The sequence below is a fragment of the Phaenicophaeus curvirostris genome, chromosome 6 (genome assembly GCF_032191515.1).
Source record: "Phaenicophaeus curvirostris isolate KB17595 chromosome 6, BPBGC_Pcur_1.0, whole genome shotgun sequence".
Lineage (NCBI taxonomy): Eukaryota > Metazoa > Chordata > Aves > Cuculiformes > Cuculidae > Phaenicophaeus > Phaenicophaeus curvirostris.
The window spans coordinates 31,858,118-31,880,909 of NC_091397.1; the positions used below are offsets into that span (position 1 = coordinate 31,858,118).

The window sequence follows — 22,792 nt, forward strand, 5'->3', positions numbered from 1 at the left end:
CATACTGTATACTCCCATAATCCTTCATGCTGGCTCCATGGCAGAGTACTACAATTAATCCAGAACAAAATGTAAGAATTGGTAATCTGTCAGCTCAATAAAGCTGAATCAACTCAGACAAATTTTCCAAGATGCGACTGAGGCAACACACGGACAAGCATAGTAGCATATGGCAAGGACAAACAGGACTTCTCTCTTCTAAGATCAGGAGCTATTAGGAACAGTTTAACTATCTTGAGTAAATCCCACCACAATCTTGCTTGCAGTCAAAAAGGAAGAAGGAAACAACCAAAATTAACAACCAAAACCCATTAGATGCACAAGATTCACAGCAGCAGTGCATCCTCATGAAGTTTATAGCATACTTTTTAAAGGCATGAGCCCATGAGGTATTCTTCAGGAAATGTGCTGTTATAGAAAGAGGAGCACGGAACACAACCTCCAGTTACAAATTAACCTATTAATTTTGGAAAAGAAATGGACTACTAACTTGTGATGAAAAAATTCAAGTAGGAGATTGCATGTTAGAAACAGGGAAAAGATGTACTAAAATCTTACAATGACATGGCAGCAAGGAGGAAATGACAGGTTTTAGACCACGGTACTACTTGTATTGATGTTTGGCCCTGGTATATCTGCCTCTACTTACTCTATCCTATTTCTCTATTGAAGAAGAACTGAAAGGTAGCGCCGCAAGAAATTGTTTGACGTTGCTAGGAAAAAAAAAAAATCCAAACCAGAAGTACGTGCCAAGGTCATACCTTTTAAGATACATACTACTCCTTCTCATCTAAAAACTGGCAGATTGATGCAACTTGAAACACAACAGGCAAAAGCTAATGGGTATCAAAAATCATTATGGACTCAGGTTTTCTTCCAGCCTTTTCATTTTCTACCACTATAAACCCCAGAATTTTGCCAGGACAGGTTCTCATTTACACTGCTATAAATGAAATCACAAAGAGAACAAAATAGAAGAGAAGGGTCAACATATACCTTACCCTATAATTCTAAAGGGATCTGATTTGTTTCCAAGTATTCATCAGACTCCCAAGAAGCAAAAGAGAAAAAACCCCTCTAAATTTAGGCACAACATATACTTTCAACAGCTGTCAGTCACAAAGCAGAATGACATTGCTAAAATCAGCAAATTGTTTTAGCTTTCCAGCATTTTAAGCATAAGACGAATGCAATCATGAATAATGGCATTTCCCATTAAACATGGTCTAGGGAAAGCAGACATTTCAGAAAACAAATCATCATTTTATATAAATATTATCTATACCTAGAACTAAATTTACTTTTTTTTGTATAAAGCTGACTATAATATACTTACTTACTGGGAATACAGCACAAGAAATGCTACTGCACCTCATTTATCTGTGCTTGCAACCTTTTGCTGTCTACATACCCAATACTACAAAGAAAGTGCTATCACAGCAGCTAAGTCAAAATTCAACATTCAAACAATGTAAGGCTCATAGTAAAGAAAAATAAAGCAGAATATTAAAAAAGGCAAAGAAAATATCCCGTAACTGCATTCGAAGTAATGGCAAACCTCTGTCACTCCAGCTTTGCATTTCCTATTGTGATTATAGCGCTACAGTCAATCAATCCACTTAAGTTTTTTTTTTTTCCTTAAGGAGGTCAGTGAACACATTCCTTCTCTGAACTGCCCAGCTGAGGAAAAAGAGCATGCAGCTCAGCTTACCTGAGTCTAAGTGCCACGGGTCGGTAGCAGCCGACATTGGTGGGATGGTGAGTGGTGATGCTCCGCAGTTGGACTCCACCAGTTCTCCTTGGATGTGGACGTGAGAGGAGGCGTTGATAGGTCTCAGAGCTGCTTTGAGTGGAGCAATCTGGTTGAACTGTACTCTTGATAGGCAGCCAGTGAATCCTGGGGTGTTGTATTTAAATATATCTTGGTCAATCTTCCCAGTTTCTATGGGAAATTAAAGAAAGTGGAAAAAAAATTAATAAAAGCAATTTATTGCTTTGGAAAGAACGGTTGGTCTGAACAGTTGGCTCCCAGAGCTCAGTTTCCAAGTCCAACTCTCAGGGCACTGAAAATGTGTCAGCCTGCCCGGTTTCTTTGTGCTTCATTACAGATGGAAACCCTAAAGGCCTTTATGTGACTCAGTTTCACTGCTATGCTATCATTAAAATGAAAAACCAGTCTGAAGGAGTCATCAAAGACAAGAGGCCAGCAAAAAGTATCTTTTCCCCAAGAAGAAGCGGCAAAAGAGCAGGCACAGGGACAGTCATCACCAAGGCTTGTCCTTGCAGCTGAAGCTGCTGCTGTGAGAGATGCCTCTTCTTTTACCCTGGCCCATGGCCCTCCCTGTGGTGTGGGACCACACCTGTTCACTCCCGTGACCCTCCTGAATCCTCATCAGGAGACCAAACATCCCTTTGCCAAGAGACCATGTGTCCCTTTGGTGTAAAATCACTCCTCTCCAGCCTTCTTCCTTTTGCAGCAGTGGTGAGATGTGGCAGGAGCACATCCACCCCTGCTGCAGGCTGAAGAGCAGCTTGCATGCCCCTGTACCTCTGTGACAGGGCCCGTGGTAGCTGACAGCATGCCACAAGCAGGCCATCCTGGACTTTGCTACTGTGGGCCGATAGGCAAGCTGGTGGTTGGCATCCATGAGACTCCATCATTGATCTCTAATGCAGTCATCATCCCACAAAGTCCCCCAAGCCTAAGTTAGTTTCCTCACTTCCAAAACACCAGTTAAAATGATCCTGAAATGGTATCCATAAAACATGGCACGTGCCCTTCCTACCCAGGAGCCTTCCTGGTGCAACAGCCTGAGTCACAGCCGATAACAAACCTGTCACTCTCTGTCAGCTGGCCACATTAAGTGGTGGTATTAACATTTCAAAGCCTCACTCAAGTGTCTAATATATTTACATGGCAGTGAGTTCAGCCTCCTTTCTTCTATGATACACAATGTAAATGAAAATAGCAACATGGCAGTATCATGACTGTGCTGTACCAGAAAGCATCACTCCAGATACAAAGAATCACTAGTTTGGAAAAGACCCACAGGATCATCGAGTCCAACTATTCCTACCAACCACTAAACCATGCCCCTCAGCACCTCACCCATCCGTCTTTTAAATACTTTCAGGGGATGGTGACTCAACCACCTCCCTGGGCAGCCTGTTCCAGTGCCCAATGACCCTTTCCATGAAAATTTTTTTTCTGATGTGCAGCCTGAACCTCCCCTGGCAGAGCTTGAGGCCATTCCCCCTTGTCCTGTCCCCTGGCACTTGGGAGAAGAGGCCAGCACCCTCCTCTCTACAACCTCCTTTCAGGTAGTTGTAGAGAGCAATGAGGTCTCCCCTCAGCCTCCTCTTCTCCAGGCTAAACAACCCCAGCTCTCTCAGCTGCTTCTTGTAAGACTTGTTCTCCAGCCCCTTCACCAGCTTTGTTGCTCTTCTCAGGACTCGCTCCAGAGCCTCAACATCCTTCTTGTGGTGAGGGGCCCAGAACTGAACACAGGATTCAAGGAGCAGTCTCACCAGTGCCGAGTACAGAGGGAGGATAACCTCCCTGGACCCACTGGTCACGCCATTTCTGATACAAGCCAAGATGCCATTGGCCTTCTTGGCCACCTGGGCACACTGCTGGCTCATGTTCAGTCGGCTGTCAACCAACACCCCCAGGTCCCTCTCCTCCAAGCAGCTTTCTAGACAGACTTCTCCTAGTCTGTAGCACTGCACAGGGTGGTTTTGCTCCAAGTGCAGGACCCGGCATTTGGCCTTGTTAAACCTCATGCTGTTGGTCTCAGCCCAGTGGTCCAGCCTGTTCAGATCCCTTTGCAGAGCCTCCCTACCCTCCAGCAGATCAACACTTCCACCCAGCTTAGTGTCATCCGCAAACTTGCTAAGGGTGCACTCAATGCCTTCATTCAGGTCATTGATAAAGACACTGAACAGGGCTGGACCCAGCACTGAGCCCTGGGGAACCCCACTTGTAACTGGCCTCCAGCTAGAGTTAATTCCATTTACCACCACTCTCTGGGACCGGCCATCCAACCAGTTTTCCACCCAGGAGAGTGTGTGCCTCTCCAATCCAGTTGCTGACAGTTTCCTAAGCAGAATGCTATGAGAAACTGTGTCAAAGGCTTTACTGAAGTCCAAGAAAACTACATCCACAGAGATGCCTCCAAGTGCCTTTCCCTGGGTCTACAGGGACAGCAGTTAATGTCTGGCCGTTGAAGCCAGTGGAAAAAAAATCCCACTGAGGCAAGCTAAGCAAGATGGTATCCCAAAGACAGAGAACAGGGGAGCAGCCTCAAGTAGTATAAAGGCAAGCTTTTCAGATAGAACCAAGAATAACAGCTTGAAAAACAGGGTTTCGGGGCGGGGGAATGATGTGCATAAATCACATGATCATGTAATACAAAACAAAAGAAAGAAAACCAGAGGTGGGACAGAGACATGAGAGGACATGTCTTGAGACATGTGAGGATAAAAATGCACAAGAGTTTTATTGGAAGAGTTTAGGGAAGAGTTGGGAACCAAAGCACACTCAGCTCTGAATTTTGCTACTAAAAAAATAAAATCAAGTTTATTAGAAAACACTTTACAAATCTCTTGGATACATCTGTGTTCCATCCTAAACAACACAGGATCAGTTATATGAGGTTTGAGCTGCTGAACTACCATGATACATATACCAGCGCTACTCCTAGGATTACAGAGAGTTTTGCACCAGGGTACGTGAGAAGAGTTTCAAGACTACAAACCAGGCAGGACATTTCAAGTACACTTATTATTTTTCTGCTTTACATGTTGAACATGAAGTGAGGGAAAAACTGGTGGAAATTGGATAACTTGAGCAACTATTAAAACAACATACTGTTTTTCACACTTAAGCTGTACCTTTTCCGTCTTTGCAATGATATTAGAACGATAAGCACACACAATATTGAAGTCCCCTCCTGCCAACATCAGGATACAAAAGGAAGATGCACAATCTGAAAATTACTTACTTTAGTTCCTTACATGGTCCAGCAATAGATTTGTTTGACCTCCTTTCCCCATTTTCCCTTTCCCTTCTCATTTGAGAAAATCTTCCCTTCTCTGTTAATGCTTATCCAGCCTCTATGAATATTACAGCCACATTGCACAAGCTGTCAGTGAGCAGTGATTGTCACCTATGACAAAGTCGAAACATGCTCAGGACTCAGCTAGAGACTAGATTAAATGCATTCAACTGGTTGTATTAATCACGTGGGTCTTTCAGTCAGCTCTCCTCTATGAAAATGGATTGATCAAACAGTTAGCATCAGCTCCTTAAAAAATCTGACAGTAAGCAAAGAAACTCACATGTTCATGCACTTTCCATAATTAACAGAAAAGCTGCACAAAAGCCAGAGTTCATGCATTTGAATGCCACTTGTAGACCATACCACTCCCACAAGGTTACTATCTGACCACAGTATTCACCGTTTCTAACTTCAATAAAAATATTCAAGGTATATTCAGTGAACAGCTGCAATTTTGAGTAATCTTCACAATCTAAGGAACAATTAGAAGACCAAATTTCTCTTAAAACACCGTAACCACTGTCAATAACAGTTTAGGGATTATCTTTTATTGGTATTTTTCTATATTCTATGGAACTTCAAGCAGCAATGCTAATTGCTTTGCACTCACAATCCTGAATGATGAGAATAAAAAACCATTAATATGATTGTGCTGCTTTATCAGCTTTGGCACCATTCATCTCTCACTCCACAAACAACATGTGTGGATACTAGATCCTGAAAGAATTAAAGAAAAAAAAAACAAAACAAAAAAACCCTAATACCACACCATGCTGGAGACGTGCATTTTTGTTTAAAACATTCCACACAGCTGATGGTTGTGCAAGTCACCTCATGTGAATTTACTACCAGCTCCCATCACATCAGTGCTAAACCAAGATGGATCGACTTCTATGACTGTGAACATATTCCCTTCCGTGTGAATCCCGTGGGGCTCAGCACACCGATAGCCTCTGATGTTAGGCCATCATACTTTACTTCCCTGTGTATTTGAGCCTGCTATAAATCCAACCTTGCAGACCGTTACGATTATGTAATGAAATATGCCATTGTTGTCATGACTAAAATTCAACTTTCTCCCTATAACAAATGAGGGAGAAAAAGAAAAGATGACAATCACATCATTTAAAACAAAGGGTGCAACAGTGCAACTACTTTGTTTTGTTCTAATTTCCAGTGTATAAACTAATGCAAAATCATGTAAGCATTATAATGCATTATTATGACCTAACAGCAACATTAGTATTATTGCTTTCAGATCTGATGCAGCAATTTTCTGCTGGCACCTTACCCTCAGGCATTATATAATAAAAGACATCAAAAAATATCACTCATAGGCCTTTTTAAACCTCAACTGGTTTTAACCATTTGCTTCCTTGATCATACTAACCTGCTGACTTGACGTGAAAAACATCTTTGTAAACCTACAAAAAGGGTTTTTATTAAACATAGGTGCTAAATAACTTTGCTGAATCTTTTCTGTTCTAGCTGATCTGCACCTTTTTTCTTTATAGGACTCTGAAATACAGATCAATAGAGAAAGTTAAAATAAATTCTGGACCTTGAACAGTGTTCAATACGTATAGAGAGAATCAAGGCATCTACTTATTATGAATTACATTCCATTAAGAAGGAAATGTAACAGAACTTGAAGTACTGTTTGTGGGTATGCACAACAATGTATGTAATAAATACCCTGTTATGAATTCCCTTGGAGTTTTCCAGTGATGCCCTTTGAAGCAGATGTAAGGCACAGGTAAGGATGCTTCTTCTAGCACAGCAAGTCTCTCAGTAAATGCTATAGCCATCTGACTCTTTCTTCTTTGATAGCGGGAAAGCTCTGCCTGAAGCAGCGCATAGCAGTGCACAGACAAGAAAAGCACTGGAGTGATGTTGTTCATGACAGAAGATGCCTTCTAACAACGCAAAGCTTCAGCAGCACAATCAAAGGCCTTCCAGTTCAGTTTCCTAAAGACTATTACTTATTACACAAGACATTAATTGAGTTTTGCTTTGAAAATGGTGAAAAATCCAGCTGTTTGTATTTAGGACAAAGACCTATTTATATGCACCCATTTATGCCCCAAAACACAACAGATGAAAGATTTTTGAAACAGACTCGCCCTATCAGTAGTGGAAGAAGTTCACCTTTGACACAGGGTGGTATTCACAGAATCACAGAATAACCAGGTTGGAAGAGACCCACAGGATCATCGAGTCCAACCGTTCCTATCAAACACTAAAGCATATCCCTCAGCACCTCATCCACCCGTGCCTTAAACACCTCCAGGGAAGGTGAATCAACCACCTCCCTGGGCAGCCTGTTCCAGTGCCCAATGACCCTTTCTGTAAAGAATTTTTTCGTAATGTCCAGCCTAAACCTCCCCTGGCGGAGCTTGAGGCCATTCCCTCTTGTCCTGTCCCCTGGCACTTGGGAGAAGAGGCCAGCACCCTCCTCTCTACAACCTCCTTTCAGGTAGTTGTAGAGAGCAATGAGGTCACCCCTCAGCCTCCTCTTCTCCAGGCTAAACAACCCCAGCTCTCTCAGCTGCTTCTTGTAAGACTTGTTCTCCAGCCCCTTCACCAGCTTTGTTGCTCTTCTCTGGACTCGCTCCAGAGCCTCAACATCCTTCTTGTGGTGAGGGGCCCAGAACTGAACACAGTATTCAACGAGCGGTCTCACCAGTGCCAAGTACAGAGGGAGAATAACCTCCCTGGACCTGCTGGTCACGCCGTTTCTGATACAAGCCAAGATGCCATTGGCCTTCTTGGCCACCTGGGCACACTGCTGGCTCATATTCAGTCGGCTGTCAACCAACACCCCCAGGTCCTTCTCCTCCAGGCAGCTTTCTAGACAGACTTCTCCTAGTCTGTAGCACTGCATAGGGTTGTTGTGCCCCAAGTGCAGGACCCGGCATTTGGCCTTGTTAAACCTCATGCCATTGGACTCTGCCCAGCGGTCCAGCCTGTCCAGATCCCTTTGCAGAGCTTCTCTACCCTCCAGCAGATCGACACTTCCACCCAGCTTAGTGTCGTCCGCAAACTTGCTAAGGGTGCATATTACTAGATGAACTACCAGGATGAACTACCAGGATGCTCTGCTATTTCACTTAAGATTAAGCTTCCACTCAGCAGGTAGATTGTAATTTGCTATAAATCTCTATAACCCCTCAGCTAATTGTACTAAATTGAGCCTGAATTATCTCTATATAATATTTTAATAGACTGCACATGTGAATTCACCAATTCAATTAAATGAACCACTAATTGCTTTGGGTCAACCTTAGTAATAGATTTTCCCTCTGAAATAAAGCACCATGTACTCTCTTGTCCCCTGTACTCAGAAAAATATCCTGTTACATTACTCACTGCTCAAGTATCAGCCCAATTGTCACCTTAAGCATCTCTGTCTTATTGTGTCAGGTTCCACATAACAGTTTAAACTCTGCAGAAAGGAAGCTATTGATTTCAAGAAGTCATGGTCCACTGAGATTACTAAAGCACTTTCTCTTATTTGCAGTATTTGATGCGTAGATGAGCAGTTCAATGCAACGTTGAACTCTGGCATGTGCTGATACTTGAGGACTCGTGCAATGTAAAAAAACCAAGAGAATAAGTGCCTTGAATAACATACAGTACACAATCATAGGGAGAACCTGTCTGGAGTGAAATATACCTTCTAGAACAAAGCCCCAGGGCTAAAACATCCATGTCAGGAGCAACTACTAAACACACAAAAAAGAGGATAACACTAGACAAAGGGAAAATTATATTCTGATACATCACCTGAGTCTTGTAACTAATGTCCTCCAGTATGAAGTTCAAGCACCCATTTGCTTAATGGCTATTTATACCTACTCTGTATTATGATCAGCCATTTCTATAAAAAACCCACACGAATACCACTTAACTATGTAGATACAACACCTGGTATCAGGTACTCTGAACACCCACAGTACGAAGCAAAGAAGCTAAACTCCTAGAATGATATTCTAATAGAGTTATAGTTAATACAGAACAGCAAGGCTCATATGGATGCTGAACTAAGCTACTGTAAATATTTTCCATGGCTTTCAAACTTCCCTTGCTTTTAATTTCAGTCTCTGAAATTCAGTAAGTGGCAAAAACTGAGTATAAAAGAATCATGAACTTTATTTTATCCGTTACTCAAAACTGAGCTAGTGCGTACTGCTCTCCGGACACTCGTACCAGTGGAATTTCATTTACAGAGAATCTGTGGGGGCAAGCAGTCCCCATGAACAGGGACCTGAGCTTCACACGACCCAAGTGCAAATGACTACTGACATCTCTTTATACAAAAACTTAAATCCCACATAGCAGACATGCATTTTTCAGTCCAAAGGTCTTCAAGGGCCAGGTGGCATCCAGATGCACCCCCTGCATCCCTTTCCCATCATGCTAATATGCTTACACTGCCCAGGGCCTGCGGGCATGGAGTAAACGTAGTCAGAAGCTGCAGGGTGGCCTCCTGTCGCTCCCTCTTTGGCACACATCACAAAAGTCTCACCCCTTTGCCCGGGACCTCTGATCAGATCAGATCAGATGCCTTCAAACATGCTTACACTCAACTGCTTTCCAGAGCCCTCAGTCCTCCTTCTGTAGCTATTTTAATTTTAGTTTGTAACTTTATGTTACTTATTGTAATTTTTGTGAGCTTCTTTTGTAAGAAATTATAGCTTGTATAGAATATTTTTGTTTAGACAGTTTATGTCTAGACTGACAACACCACTGACCACCCACTCAAATATAGAGAATATGCTATTTGTGGTGTATGAAGCCGTGTGCAAGAAACCAAAAGAAATAAACCCAGCAGTGACAACTGATAGCGTTGCAAAGTAAACACGCAGTGCTCTCATTTGCTGTCTGACACTTAAGAAATGGCCTAATCCACAGTGCAGAGAAAAATTACTTATGAAGACTATAATGCCTCAGTGCATGTTTCACAGCAGCAGCTTTATCAGCATTGCTGAAACAAAAGCCATTTCTTTATGAAACGCTACTGATACTGTCTGCACAAGCAGGAAATGACCGAACCAGGTGCGAAATACACAAAATTAGAGAACTTGAGCCAGCCTGGAAGCTAAGGCATGATCCTGGAGTGCTTTCAAAGCCCAGTCCCTGGCAGAGGAGTTACAGCTTTTGGGTCATGCTGTAATGAAGACAGTAAATCACTGATGTGAAATCTTCTCCTATCAGAATATCATTATTGCAGAAATAATGAAGACTAGTGCTGTACTGCAGTTCCTCAGTCAAAAAAGGCACTGTAAATAATACTATGAAATGGAGATGTTATTTGACAGCAGCATGCTTTCGTCTTGCCACAAATGAAGAGGATTTGAGAACAAAAAGTTGGATTTTTTTTTCTGCTCTTCTGTACTGATGGTGTAGTTACTGAACATTTCAAGATTTCATACTGGATGTATGATTTCCTGAAATTTTCCATTTTAAAATTTCACGTGTAGTCAACAACAGTTATTATTCAGGAATTGACACTGTCTTTTAACAAAAAGGGAACTAACTGATGCTGCAAGGTTTGTAGTAATTGCATTGTTAAAAGGAAAAAACTAAGGCCAATAGTAAAAGTGAACACTCTTTCAAGGGAACCGGTTTTGTTCTTCCCATCTTGCTACTGTTTAGTTGTATAACCTTGAGTGAGTCACTTCAGATACTGACATCAAACTTTCCCCCTCCCTCTTAGTACAACACAGATAATTCCCCATACATTCTACCTGGAACATATCTCACTTCAGATGTTTTGAGACCCGAGAAAAAAGGTATGGGCATTGCTTTTAAATATGAAAATAAAATGAATAGTTTTCTTAAGCATCCCATGCTTCTCATGACTTTAGAAAGGCCAGTAATGGAGGCACAGATCATATGGCACCTTTCCACTGATAAAAAGGAAAGCTCTCCCAAGGATAATGGAACAATGCAAAATTAGGGCAAAAGAGAATAAATACCAAGCTTCTAGAGACCCTTTTCACGCAAAGAAATGATACCTTACATGCAGACATCCAACGGAAGTCTTGATTCTAGCAGAAGTCTTCAAATGGTCCCACCCAAGAGCCGCCCCCGCAAAGTGTTCAGCTGGGGGCAGAACCTCAATGGAAGCTAACAGTCAGCTCTGTGCCAGTAGAACCAAAACCCCTGTGGGTTTGAGGGATGAGAGACCTCTCTGGGCATTACCCTTTAGAACCAGCTGTGAACAGTAGGTAATAGAGTAATTTCATAAACTTGTGTAGCATTTTATTTCTCCTCTAGACAATTAATCGTTCTCCCCAGGTACCAGAGGGGGAAAAAACCTCAGCCAGTTGTGTAACGCAGGAATCACAAACAAAAAGAGAGCTAAAAAAAGAAAGGACATCCACCTAGATGCTAGCCTGAGCTGACAGAACAAGACATTAATGTTGTTCGGTCAGGCTGTACCACGTACCTTGATTGCAAACCCTCCTGAGGGTGAATGGAAATCTTTCCACTGACAAGGAAAGTGCTCAGTACTCAGTGATGTAATCCAAGCTGCAGAAATCAGCACTTCTCAGAGTAAAACTGCATAAGAAGTATTTGACAGCTTCAAGAACTTTTTTTTTTCTACCCCAACCTTTATCCTCTTCACATGATGTATCATGGGTGGAGGGCAGCAGAAAGAGAGCCACCACCGGGTGTTCCATCCACAGCAAAGAATTAAATGTTTCATCTACTTTTTGTCTTCACACAGGCTCAAACAGAGTGAGAGGAAGCAGATGACAGGGGAGAATAAGAAATTATATAGCAGAAATGTCTTTTTTTTTTTTTAAATAAACCACGAATCTAAATGACTGACAAAATAAAGGTAATTTTTTCATCATAGACATCACTACGAAAAAATAGAAGTTGTTACCATAGAGAAAACATTCTCAGAGTTGGCTGGGACACTGTACTTCAGCAAGATTTAAAAGTCCGTTCTGATTTATGCTTATGATAAATAAACTTCACAGCACCTTTCATAACCCTTAGAGAAGGATCCAAAAGAAGTATACCGAGGTAGCATTACTATGCAAAAGAATCATGCAGTTTCATTCATACAGTTTGCCTAAATCTGTTTTTATGTTTTATGGAGGCTGGCAGCAACATAACTCAGTAAGTGCTTTTCAGGCCAGAAAATAAACAAATAAACAAACAAACAAACAAATAAAAAATAAACGACCTGCAGCCTGTAGTCAAACATAATGCATCTTGGCCAGACTCCAATGCATTTAGTTGTGTTCTGCTTTTGTTAAAACTATATTAATATAATTTCAGTCTTCTTATTACTTTGTGGTTTAATGGGTAACCTTCTATAACTATTTGCAAACGTCCTCACGCTACACTTTGCATTCCATATTACCAGCCTCAAATACTTTAATAAAACTGCAGTCTCAGAGTGGACAGACTGAAATTCCCTCTCTTGCCTCCCTACTCCCCTGCTTATCTCACTGTCTCACTTGAAGATGGTGAAAAAGCTAGAAGAACCACTTGAAGAAGATTCATAGTATGAAAATCAAACTGGAAAATGATTTTCCAATAAGGTATTATTTTTACTCACATACTATGTATGCCTCACAGTAATCTTCTGTATTCTTACAAGGTTTTTTGGGGGGGGAGGGTGTGTGTGATGAAAAAGGTAAGGAACTGTGATCTCTTTGCTAATAAACCACTTCTAGGCTTGTTAGTATCACAAGGATAATGCTTCTTCATCAGTCTCAAATGATTTTTCTCATTTACTTAATTTAAAAGAAATCCATGGCTAAAATAGTGGATTTCAACATACAAATAAAAGTTTTCTGGGAACTGACATTTTTCAGAATATATGCACACTAGCATATTATGAACAAGCAATGACCTTTCTAAGCAGTGGCAATTTTAATTCAGGTATCAAAAGCCTGAAAATAGCAAATGAAAAGCAGAATGCCAGCAAAGATAAGAAAGCTATAACTTAGAAGGTCATTTTTCTTCCAACACTTTCATTCTGATTGTTTTACGTCTTCATTTGGATATTTTTTTTCTCAGATCAAAACATCCCCTTTTTGTATACAGAATACCAACCTATGTGTAGTATGTGAAAACGTCATTCACTTTAACAATTGGAAAAATACTCTAGAGCAGTGCAGGGCAAAAGCATTGATTTCATTTTTTAGACACAATCTCTTTTATACTTTTTTTCCAGTATTGCATAGTTCACAATCTGAGGCTGAGCAATTTATATTTGAACAGTCTCTATTACGTCTCAAAGTCAATGATACAAGAAACACTAAAGGCTTTTGCTTCTTTTCTTTGTTACAAGTACACATTTGTGAAATACCCTTTTGTATTTCCTCTGCTGGAAAATGCTTATGAGCAATAAATTCGGTCCTGAAAAAATATTGCTATTCAATGCACAATGTCAAATTATCATAAAAATTTAACAGCTGCATTAGATAGATCAATGACTTCCGTAATTCATTGTTCTCTCTTCAAAAAAAAAAAAAGGTGGCCAATAGTAGATGAATCGCAAGTAGTACAGCATGGAGAATGTAAAACAATCCTCTCCCAAAATACCTTTTCAGCTTCCCATAAAAACGGGCTTTAAACCTTTCTGAGATGAAGGCTCCATCTCACCTTTTACATTTAGCTACTGGCAGAACTGCATCCCACGAATGTGCCCAGCCTTTTCAGAAATCATCAGTGCTTCTGGCCCCCACAGCATTCAATGCCAGTGAGTTCCAGAGCTGAACTCTGAGACTACTGAGCTCCTGCAGCTCATTTTAAAGCTGCAGCCTGGCAAGTTAATTCAGTGTCTCAACTTTTTGTGTTGTGGAAACCATTGCACACCTCCACCATTACACGGCTGTATTGTATCAAAATTCAGGTAGAGCAACTAAATCACCTAAAAAGAGAGCTCTCAATCTTTAATTTAAAAGAAGCCTTCATGCATTTTTGTTTGAGTGGCAAACACCTGCAGAAGACCCTCTCCACATCTAGGCACTGGAGACGATTCCATAAAGAATGAAATGAAACGTAAAAGCATTACACCATGATCTTAAAACTAAAAGCACTCCCTCATTCAACAAATACATTTGGGATGAAAGAAATGGGTGCAGTTTGATGTCAGCCAACAAATTTCACACCATGGGAAACAGTAAGGAAGCACAATTTCTTTTTCAGTCCAGCCAATCTCAGGTTTAATACGTTTAGCTTAACTGGACCTTTGCTGCTTTACAGATCAGATGCAGACATTACATGCCAGGTATCCTCAGTATGCATATTTTTGCAGTTTCTACGATTTGCTCATCCACAGTCTTAGTCAGAAGGTAATTATGACAGAAAAAAAAAAAGACAAAAAAAAGACGGAGCTGGGTGTGTGGATGGATGATGGAAGAGCAGGACCAGACAACACGCACGGACCAACTCAGCGACTACCTCTGCACCTCATTAGATGGTGTAAACCTAACACTTTCAGCTGGTCTACATCAAACTGTGCAGTACGAATACGTTTTATCATTATTATTATTACATGCAAGCATAGAACAATATTTAGGAGTAGTGTCCGAAGGCACAATACCACCTGCAGTATAAAGGCTTTGTTAACAAGCTGTAGCAAATACTCTCACTTTAAACACCGAAACCACGCTTTGGGTGTTTCTAATCTCAAACCTCATGGACCTCTTCGGAGGGACAGGGAAACCTTTGGTCAAGTCGCGATAATAATAAATATATAAAGATCAGAACTACAGCGCCTCGCTACGCTTGCTCTAGCACAGAGATACATTACAACAGCACGTTAAGTTAGTTCAAGACGCTCTACCGCAAAGAAACCCCGTCATTCGTTTCTCCTTAAACCAGATTAAGCAGCGTCACACCGGCTGCATCGGGAAGCAGACGCGTAACAGGACGGCTTCTTCCACAACCAGTTCGCATACAAATAAACAAGAACTTACAGGTGGGCTGCAGGATCAGGGCCAGAAGGCGACTTTAGGAAAGGTCTCTCCCCACCTACGGACTCTACGGCGTAGCTCACGCTGCCCTTTCTCTTCCGTTCGAGCTGCCCCTTTCTCCCGGTCCCGGTTCCAGCGGGGCCCCAGCCCGCACCTTTGTTCCGCTCGGAGCTGCGCGCTCCCAGCCGGCGCGAGCGGCGTTCGGCGCGTGGCGCTCCCCCTCCCCGCGCGGCTGAGAACTAGCGCCCCCCGCCCCCCCCCCCGCCGCGCCGCGGGGCAGCGCCCGCCGCCCGACCCGGCGGAGGCGGGAAGACGCGGACTGGATCTGCCGCGGGAGCGGGGGCGGCGCTGCGGGGAGCCGGGACAGAGCCTGGGGCCGCCCGGCCGCACCGCTGGATTATCTCGTTTTCCCTTTTCCCTTTTCCCTTTTCCCCTTTCCCCTTTCCTTTTCCCTTTCCCTTTCCCTTTTCCCCTTTTTCCTTTCCCCTTTCCCTTTCCCTTTCCCTTTCCCTTTCCCTTTCCCTTTCCCTTTCCCTTTTTCCTGTTTCCTCCTTTCTCTTTCTCTTTCTCTTTCTCTTTCTCTTTCTCTTTCTCTTTCTCTTTCTCTTTCTCTTTCTTCTCTTTTTTTGGTTCCTCTTCTTCCTCTTTGGTGCTGTTAAGCAACCGTCTCAGGGAAAAGGTGGCCTTTTCTTTTATAGCTGAAGGTTATTCTGTTACTTGATGAATTTTGAAAGGTAGAGTTCAAATACCTTTTGCTTTGTCTTTATTCACATACAAGGGCGATGAAAGCCAAATAAAAGACAGCATACAATGGTTTTAGAAAGGTAAAATTACTGAGACAACTTAATTTGCTCAGTTTGAAGATGAAAGAATGGGGACTCAGCAGTCTGCCTACAGGGCACCAGGAAAAACACAGGTTAAAATAGCCATTATCAACAAAATATCCATTTATTAACACAGACATCTTGAGACCATCATTTCCTTCTCCCCTCTCCTCAGACTGACAGCTGCCCCCTTGCTCTTTCCTCCTCTCCCAGCTGCAAGACCGACTTCTTCCCCTCATCCCTCCTGCCAAATAGAGAAGGGCCCTTGTGTTCTTCAGGAGGGAAGGGAGACAGAAATGGCAAATACAGTCTGGGATTGACACAAACCCTGAAGAGACAACAGTGCAGGCCACAGCTCATGCTGGGCTGGGCCAATGCTACCTGCCACGCATCTCCCTGCTGCTGGCACTTTCTGGTGGCACCAGTGCGGATACTGATGCTGCATGGCTTCGAGGGAAGGAGGCTGCCAGCACTATCTCAGGCCAAATGTATCGCTGCAGCCAACAAAATGCACTGGCCAGAAGACAGATCAGTATATGGGCTTGCTCAGCTTTTTCTCAGAAGTGAGATAGTAAAACCAAAAAGTTTAGCACTTTGCCAGAAATGTGTCATAATGGGAATAACTGATCTAGGAGGAACCACAGTGGAGGAATGTGGGATTGGAGTCTCAGACTGCAAGACCTTTAAACTGTCGCTCCAGAAGTCAAATGAGATAATTGTACCCCTCAGCAGGACCTTACCTAAGATCTTTTCTCAAGTAGTATGGGATCACATTTAGCCATTTGAATCCAACTCAGAATTTCAGTGTCCTGTCCCTTTCCTGGAGGTTTCCATCTGTATTGTTCAGAGTGGTAAAACTTTCTCAAGGTCACTGCTGAATCATTCAACTCTTACTGCTGTAGAAACAGCCCTGGTTAATGTCTCTGCAACACCTTAGGCAGAGTAATTTTAGACCTGTTCCAGAAGAAAAGCAGTAGTTTCTCCTCTTTGTGTTTTCAAAGAAGCAGTACTGGACTCCTCACAGTGCTGCCTATATATTCTTAGGGTTTCTTTTATTGTATTTTTGTTCTGTGTTAAAAGGATACCACTCATAGGAAACAGTTTAAAATGAGAACTGTAATTTTTTTTTTTTTTTTTGGTACTGCAAGTGTTTGCAGTTTTGTAAAAGTTCCCTCTTTAAGTTGACCTGTTCCTCTCCCCTCTTACTTGCGCTGCATCAATGAAGAAGTATCTTGAAGAGTGTCTGCCATAGCATTTCATTAACACCACCACATGCACCAGCAGGTGCTTTTCTCACTGAATCACCATAAAATGATCATGCATTTAAAATTCCATGATGCTGACCTTTTGACTAGAAACTCAGCATGGCTGATCTTTTCTGAGAGAAGACAGCAGCAGCAGTAAATACTTGACTGAAGGACTTTTTCTATTTCGGGTTTATTAAATGAGAATGCAAAATGGAGGACTTCATTGAACAAAACTGACATTGACAGTACACGTGTTCTATGTATTTCTGAAGAAGCTGCAATTTGAAACCAGTAAACTGCCTGCCATCATAATTTTACTTGAGTCTGTTACCTTTGGTTGTTCTGAACCAAGTCAGCTTTCATGCAACAAAACTTGGTGCTATTCTGAACAGGCACAGAAATGTCCTGGTCTGAGTATTTGGCATAGAAAGCTCACAGAGAGCTTCCTTGGTCCCCACAAGTATTGCATAAACCTGCTTGGGTTTATACTGAGAAAATAATTAGTAAACGAGAAATCTCTAACTGGTGAAAAGTTGTCTGAATTCTAGCAGAGACAAGATGCAATTTGTGCAAGTAAGTGTAGTTAGTGAGTGCGCTCAGAGTTTAAGATTGCTGAAAGCTCTCTGCATGGCAGTCTGCAATTTAGATACTCAGACTACATTTAAATGAGTTGGCCCAAGTACTGGAAGCAGTTTAGCTGCAGAGGAACAGAGCTCTGTGCTGGGTATTTGTTCCATCTCTTGGAAGTGTAAAATAATTTAGTAGAAAAAGACCCTGCCAGAATCAATTTTTAATTGCCTGTATTCATAAGCTCTGAATTTGAGATATAAACAAAGGGATTGGAAAATTCTCACTTATAATTACATTCTTGAGAGACAGTTTGCTTGACAGGAATGTTAATTTCTGGCTCCAGGATGCTGAGGGCAGCTTGGGATAGACAGTAGGGAAGGAGCACATTACTGGTGGATTTCTGTTTGTGAATAACTCAAACAAGCATGATCTTCAATGTAGGTGTCCCAATACTTATGCTAATAAAGTCCATGAAAAGGGGATGACAGGTATGTCTGCTTTGTGTGGAAAAAAAAAATCTCAGTCTTGTTTCCTAGTGACTTCATTTCTGATGCTTGTGCTGGGATTCCATGAAACCAGTAGTAAAGCATCAGTAGATTATTGAATTTATTTTTTCAGCTAAAAATTTTGCTGACTATGACATGAGGTAATTAGTTTGGACTTCATTGTGATTGATAAAGATGACTTAATTGCTGGACTGTAAGATAGTTGTTGCCTAGGGACCAACAATCATAACCTGATTATGTTCAAAATGTGATGTATTCACGTTAAAAAGCCTAACTGGCCAAAGGCAAGGCAAATAATGAACAGCAGTGAGTGGGAGGAGAGACAGGAAGAAATCTGTGAATGGAAGTGGATGTGTAAGAATAGATTATATCTCAAAGAGAAAGGTGCCACACTCTTTAAGACTTATGATTGTATCACGAGGATGTGGCACCTCCTTTTAATGAAAAAATAAAATAAAATAAAATCTAAACCATGTACACTTATTTGGATCTATACATTTGTGATCTGTAAGAACTGGATGTGAATTGAAGACGTTACTGTCCCTACAGTGCTTGATAGACATTTAAGCACTGGAGAAGTTATAAAAAACTGGAAGAGTTCTTATGTCCTCTACAAAATATTGAAAATGGTTGAAATATGATGTTAAAAAAAGAGATTATTAACTATTGGATAATTAGCCTGATATTACTTTTCATAAAAGCAGTGGAAAAAATGAAGTAAAAAATAAATTAAAAAATTAATAAGTTAATACATGAAATAGTAAAATAAATAAATAACTTAAAAATGTTTACTTGAATAGATTTCAGATTTCAGGCTTTAAGTACAAGTTCAGTCAAGCTAAATAAATGTAGATGGCCTACATTTTAGAATTGAGTGTGCACCATCATAGAACGTTGGATTAATGAAATGATAGTAGAATCCACAAATTTAATAAAGCACATGCTCAATGGAAGCAAATAATCAATCATAAGCTTAGAAGCTACCTAAGAAGGCTCCAAGAGCCCAAGAGCTATTTAACTTGGCCAAGAAAGGCATAGCAAAAATCAGTGTCTGTCAGCAAAAGCCAAACACAGTATGGAAAGCAACTCTGCAATTTTTAAAGGTGCAGCAGACTAACTGTTGAAAGGAGCTACGCAAGGAGGGCATGACTTCAAACACAAAATAGGTGCCCTTTCTGGAAGATCTGTTTTACACACTGAAGTTATTATAACCAGCAGAGAGGTTTCATGGGTTTAAAATTCACTCAGATGCACAGGTTATGTTAAACTTTTTAACAGTCGTGTCTAGCCATAAGAGCTCCAATCTGCTGCTGACGTAAAACTCCAGTTTCAATGCTGAAATTCCCTCTATCTCCTGAGATTTATAAATTAGGGAAAGATGAGAAGAGAAAGAATCTCATTAAAGGAGAGAACTGTCATGTTTGCTTTCTGAATAAGTGAGTGGGAAGTTATATGAATCGAGATCTTATGTTATAGCTATGGCAAGGTATATGATATTGGGTCCATAAATGAATGAGCATACAAAGTGTCTTGTTTATTCTCTGATACTGAATACTTTACAATATAATAAATGAATAATGTCTTCTAATGTCATAAATACTACAGCTACAAGCAATGGATGCTTTCTATTCAGTATATCCAATGTAGAAGGCAGAACATGCATTTAGCTCTTATTTCTGCTTAAGAGGCTGAAGAATATAGACAACATTAAGAACACATCATCTCTGCTATAACTGCAATCATTTATTAATTAAATATTTTTCTTTTGGTCATCATATTGGGACTATTCTCTTAAAGCAAATGTAACTTGCCACAGTGAAGTTGCACTTTGACACTAGGATTAGGTACTAATCGCATGTGCTACAGTAGTTACTACCTATCACTTTTAAGGCTGACGGATGGTCCTGCATATCACAATTTTCTGATTTGAAAGACCCTACAAATAATAACTACAGAAAGATCTGGACAGAAACACAATTTACAGAGACAGGATTCACCTTACAGTGAAAAAAGGAAAGGGATTTTCTCTCTCAGTAAATCACTGTCTTAAAAAAATCCATCCTGCAAAGCACAGTTATGGAGGGGGGATCTTCTGCTTTAATCAACCCTTTTCTATTTTTTTGGGGAGTTAAGTGTGATTCTACTGAAATGAATGAACAAGTTATTTTAAAAAATCCAGGCCCAGGAATACATTGTGTTATTTTATGATTCTTGCTCTAGTTCTTTTAAGCTGCACTTCAGCAAAAGCATTAGAGTTTTGTGATGCGATATAGGTTCCTTCCCATTCCCTCTGAAACCCATATTTAAACTGATAGTTGCTCTGATTGAAGGGAGTGGAATTATTTTTGGGACTTAACACAGGTGCTTACTCATTTTGTTAAATGCTCCTGTCATTATTAAATGACGAGTAGCCTGTCATCATCGTATGTTGTGTTTCAGTTCCAGAAGCATATTCTGCTTTTCCATGAAGCAGTTGAATGTGAGCAATATGGCCTTGCTTTCAGTGTCATTTTTTGGCACCAGTTTCATGCCACTGGGACATCAGTATCTGCCTCTAGGTAGCTCATTACACCAACCTCTATTACTCACTTGGAGTTCAAGAAAATGTGTACAAATTTTCTACTGTTCTTCGTGTCATGCATGAGGTGCAATCCCTCAACTGTTTAGTAAAACATGATTGAAAGACATATGCAGAAGAATGCTTGAAGTAATACAGCCCCCACTTCCAAAAAAGTTCTGCAAACACTCCCTTTTAGACAAAGAGAACCTGAACTCAAGTTTAACTGCTGCCAAAGGGCAAAGGCCCCAGTGACTTCACTTTTAAGGGTGCATGACGGAAGGCACCTTCAGGTTGCTCCTGCTGACTCTGTCCCATACCAAACACAGTCAGTGCCATCTGTCTACTAGAGCTGGAACTGCTTTTTTCAACTGAAAAATGAGCAATTTGTAGCAAGACAAGTCACTTGAACTAGTCACCTGTGAATAGGGATATATATTTACCTAGTAAATTTGCTATTATTTAATAAGATAAAAACACTGACTGAAATTCCAAGACTATTGCCTTTATTTTTTGCTTTTGTGAGTAGAGAAAGTTAGAAAAAGTAAGACAACAGAAAAGCTACAGAATCAGCTCAATTAATTTGTGCTAACATCATAATATCGTAGCTGAGACTTAAGCCTAAGTCATTATCTGTTATCAAGAAAAAAAAGACAGAAACATCCTCTTTCACTTCATGAATGTAAAGAGGCAGTGATGCTTTACGTTGGCTTATTAAGTTGAAACACTAAGCTATAGCACAGAATGCTGAGTTGAAAGTCTCAGCCAGCCCTTGGCTGAGAAATTAAGAGCCATCTCAGGTTATTTAATAAAGATAAATGTCTTTACCATATTTACTAGTGTGCTATCTGGCTGCAAGAATTCCTTTTCAGTTGTGCAACAAGCCTTATTCAAGTTCATTGCAACCTGGGTGAAGTTCTGCCCAGAAGGCAACCACACAGCTAGTGTGTACCTATGCTCCTGAGCTTCAGGCTTCCCTGGGAAGCATAATTTCTGAAATCTGCAGCCCCATGGGCAATTACTCATTTTTACTCTAGGGCCATGTTGTAATTGAGTAAAACAGTATTTCTTTTTACTGTATGGGGAGATTGTCTGGCGATGAGGAGAAGAGACACAAAAGATATGGGAAGACTTTCTTTAAGGGAAACATCTTGCATCACATGTGGCATATGACTCCCATAATTGTTCCGTACATTAAAAAAGAAAACTCATCCATCATTTTAAACGCTAGTACTGGTTTACCAATGAATCCTCTTAGCAAATACAGTCTTAGTGAGGCAATTGGATTGATGTTAAGAGAGTACATCCTAAATAGTAAACTCAAAGTCAAGGAGTTTCCTCTTGGAAGCCACCTGGGAAATGGCTATGGTCTCATTGAAATTTTGAGCAAATTGTCACTGATTCTTTGTTTTTTTTCTTTGTTTGTTTCTTTGTTTGCTGGTTTGGTTTTGGTTTTTTTTTTCCTGCACATGTTTATTTCAAATGCAAGAACCGTAGATTGAAGACTAATTTTGTTGGTGAGGTGGTGTGAAAATACTGATCAACATGGCCAAAGGATGCTGCTCTTGGCATACTGAGGACAGCTTTAGCAGTAAATTAGATGTACTTGACAGAAGTGAAAAAAACATTGAAAACATTTTCTGACCTACAACATGTAGGAATTCTACATAGCATATAATGGGGTGGTGATTTAGCTAAAACATTTAAATTGAAGGGTTACCAGTGCTTTGTTTCAGATCTTCAGAGAACATAATCAATGAAATATGGAAATGGATTAGGAGTAAGTGCATGTTACCATCTCTCCAAACCTGCTCCCAAACATAGGTCTAAATTTTAGGGATTAAACTAGCTACCAATATGTAAGATACATCTCATGCATCCACTTGATTATGTGTGTCAGTCCCTGATGGGTCTATAATTTATATTTAAGCAAACAGAGAAAAAGAACCAGCCTCCTTTTCCTCTTTCAATAGCAAACACTGGGACAAGAAGGTTTGAGTAACCTACCTACAAGTCTCTGTGCTTGGCCCAAGTTGCTTCTAGTCTCCATTTTCCATTTATAAATCGAAGTGAAAGGC

At 40.8% G+C, this 22,792-nt stretch overlaps 1 protein-coding gene across 1 annotated transcript in view; it reads right to left on the reverse strand.

Moving 5' to 3' along the window:
• CNTNAP2 (contactin associated protein 2) overlaps positions 1-22,792 on the reverse strand; it is a 1,119,128-nt gene that overhangs the window by 19,514 nt on the left and 1,076,822 nt on the right. Inside the window, exon 22 of the mRNA XM_069859729.1 lies at positions 1,712-1,942. Within this exon, the coding sequence (XP_069715830.1) occupies positions 1,712-1,942 (231 nt within the window). The remainder of the gene's footprint in view (positions 1-1,711; positions 1,943-22,792) is intronic.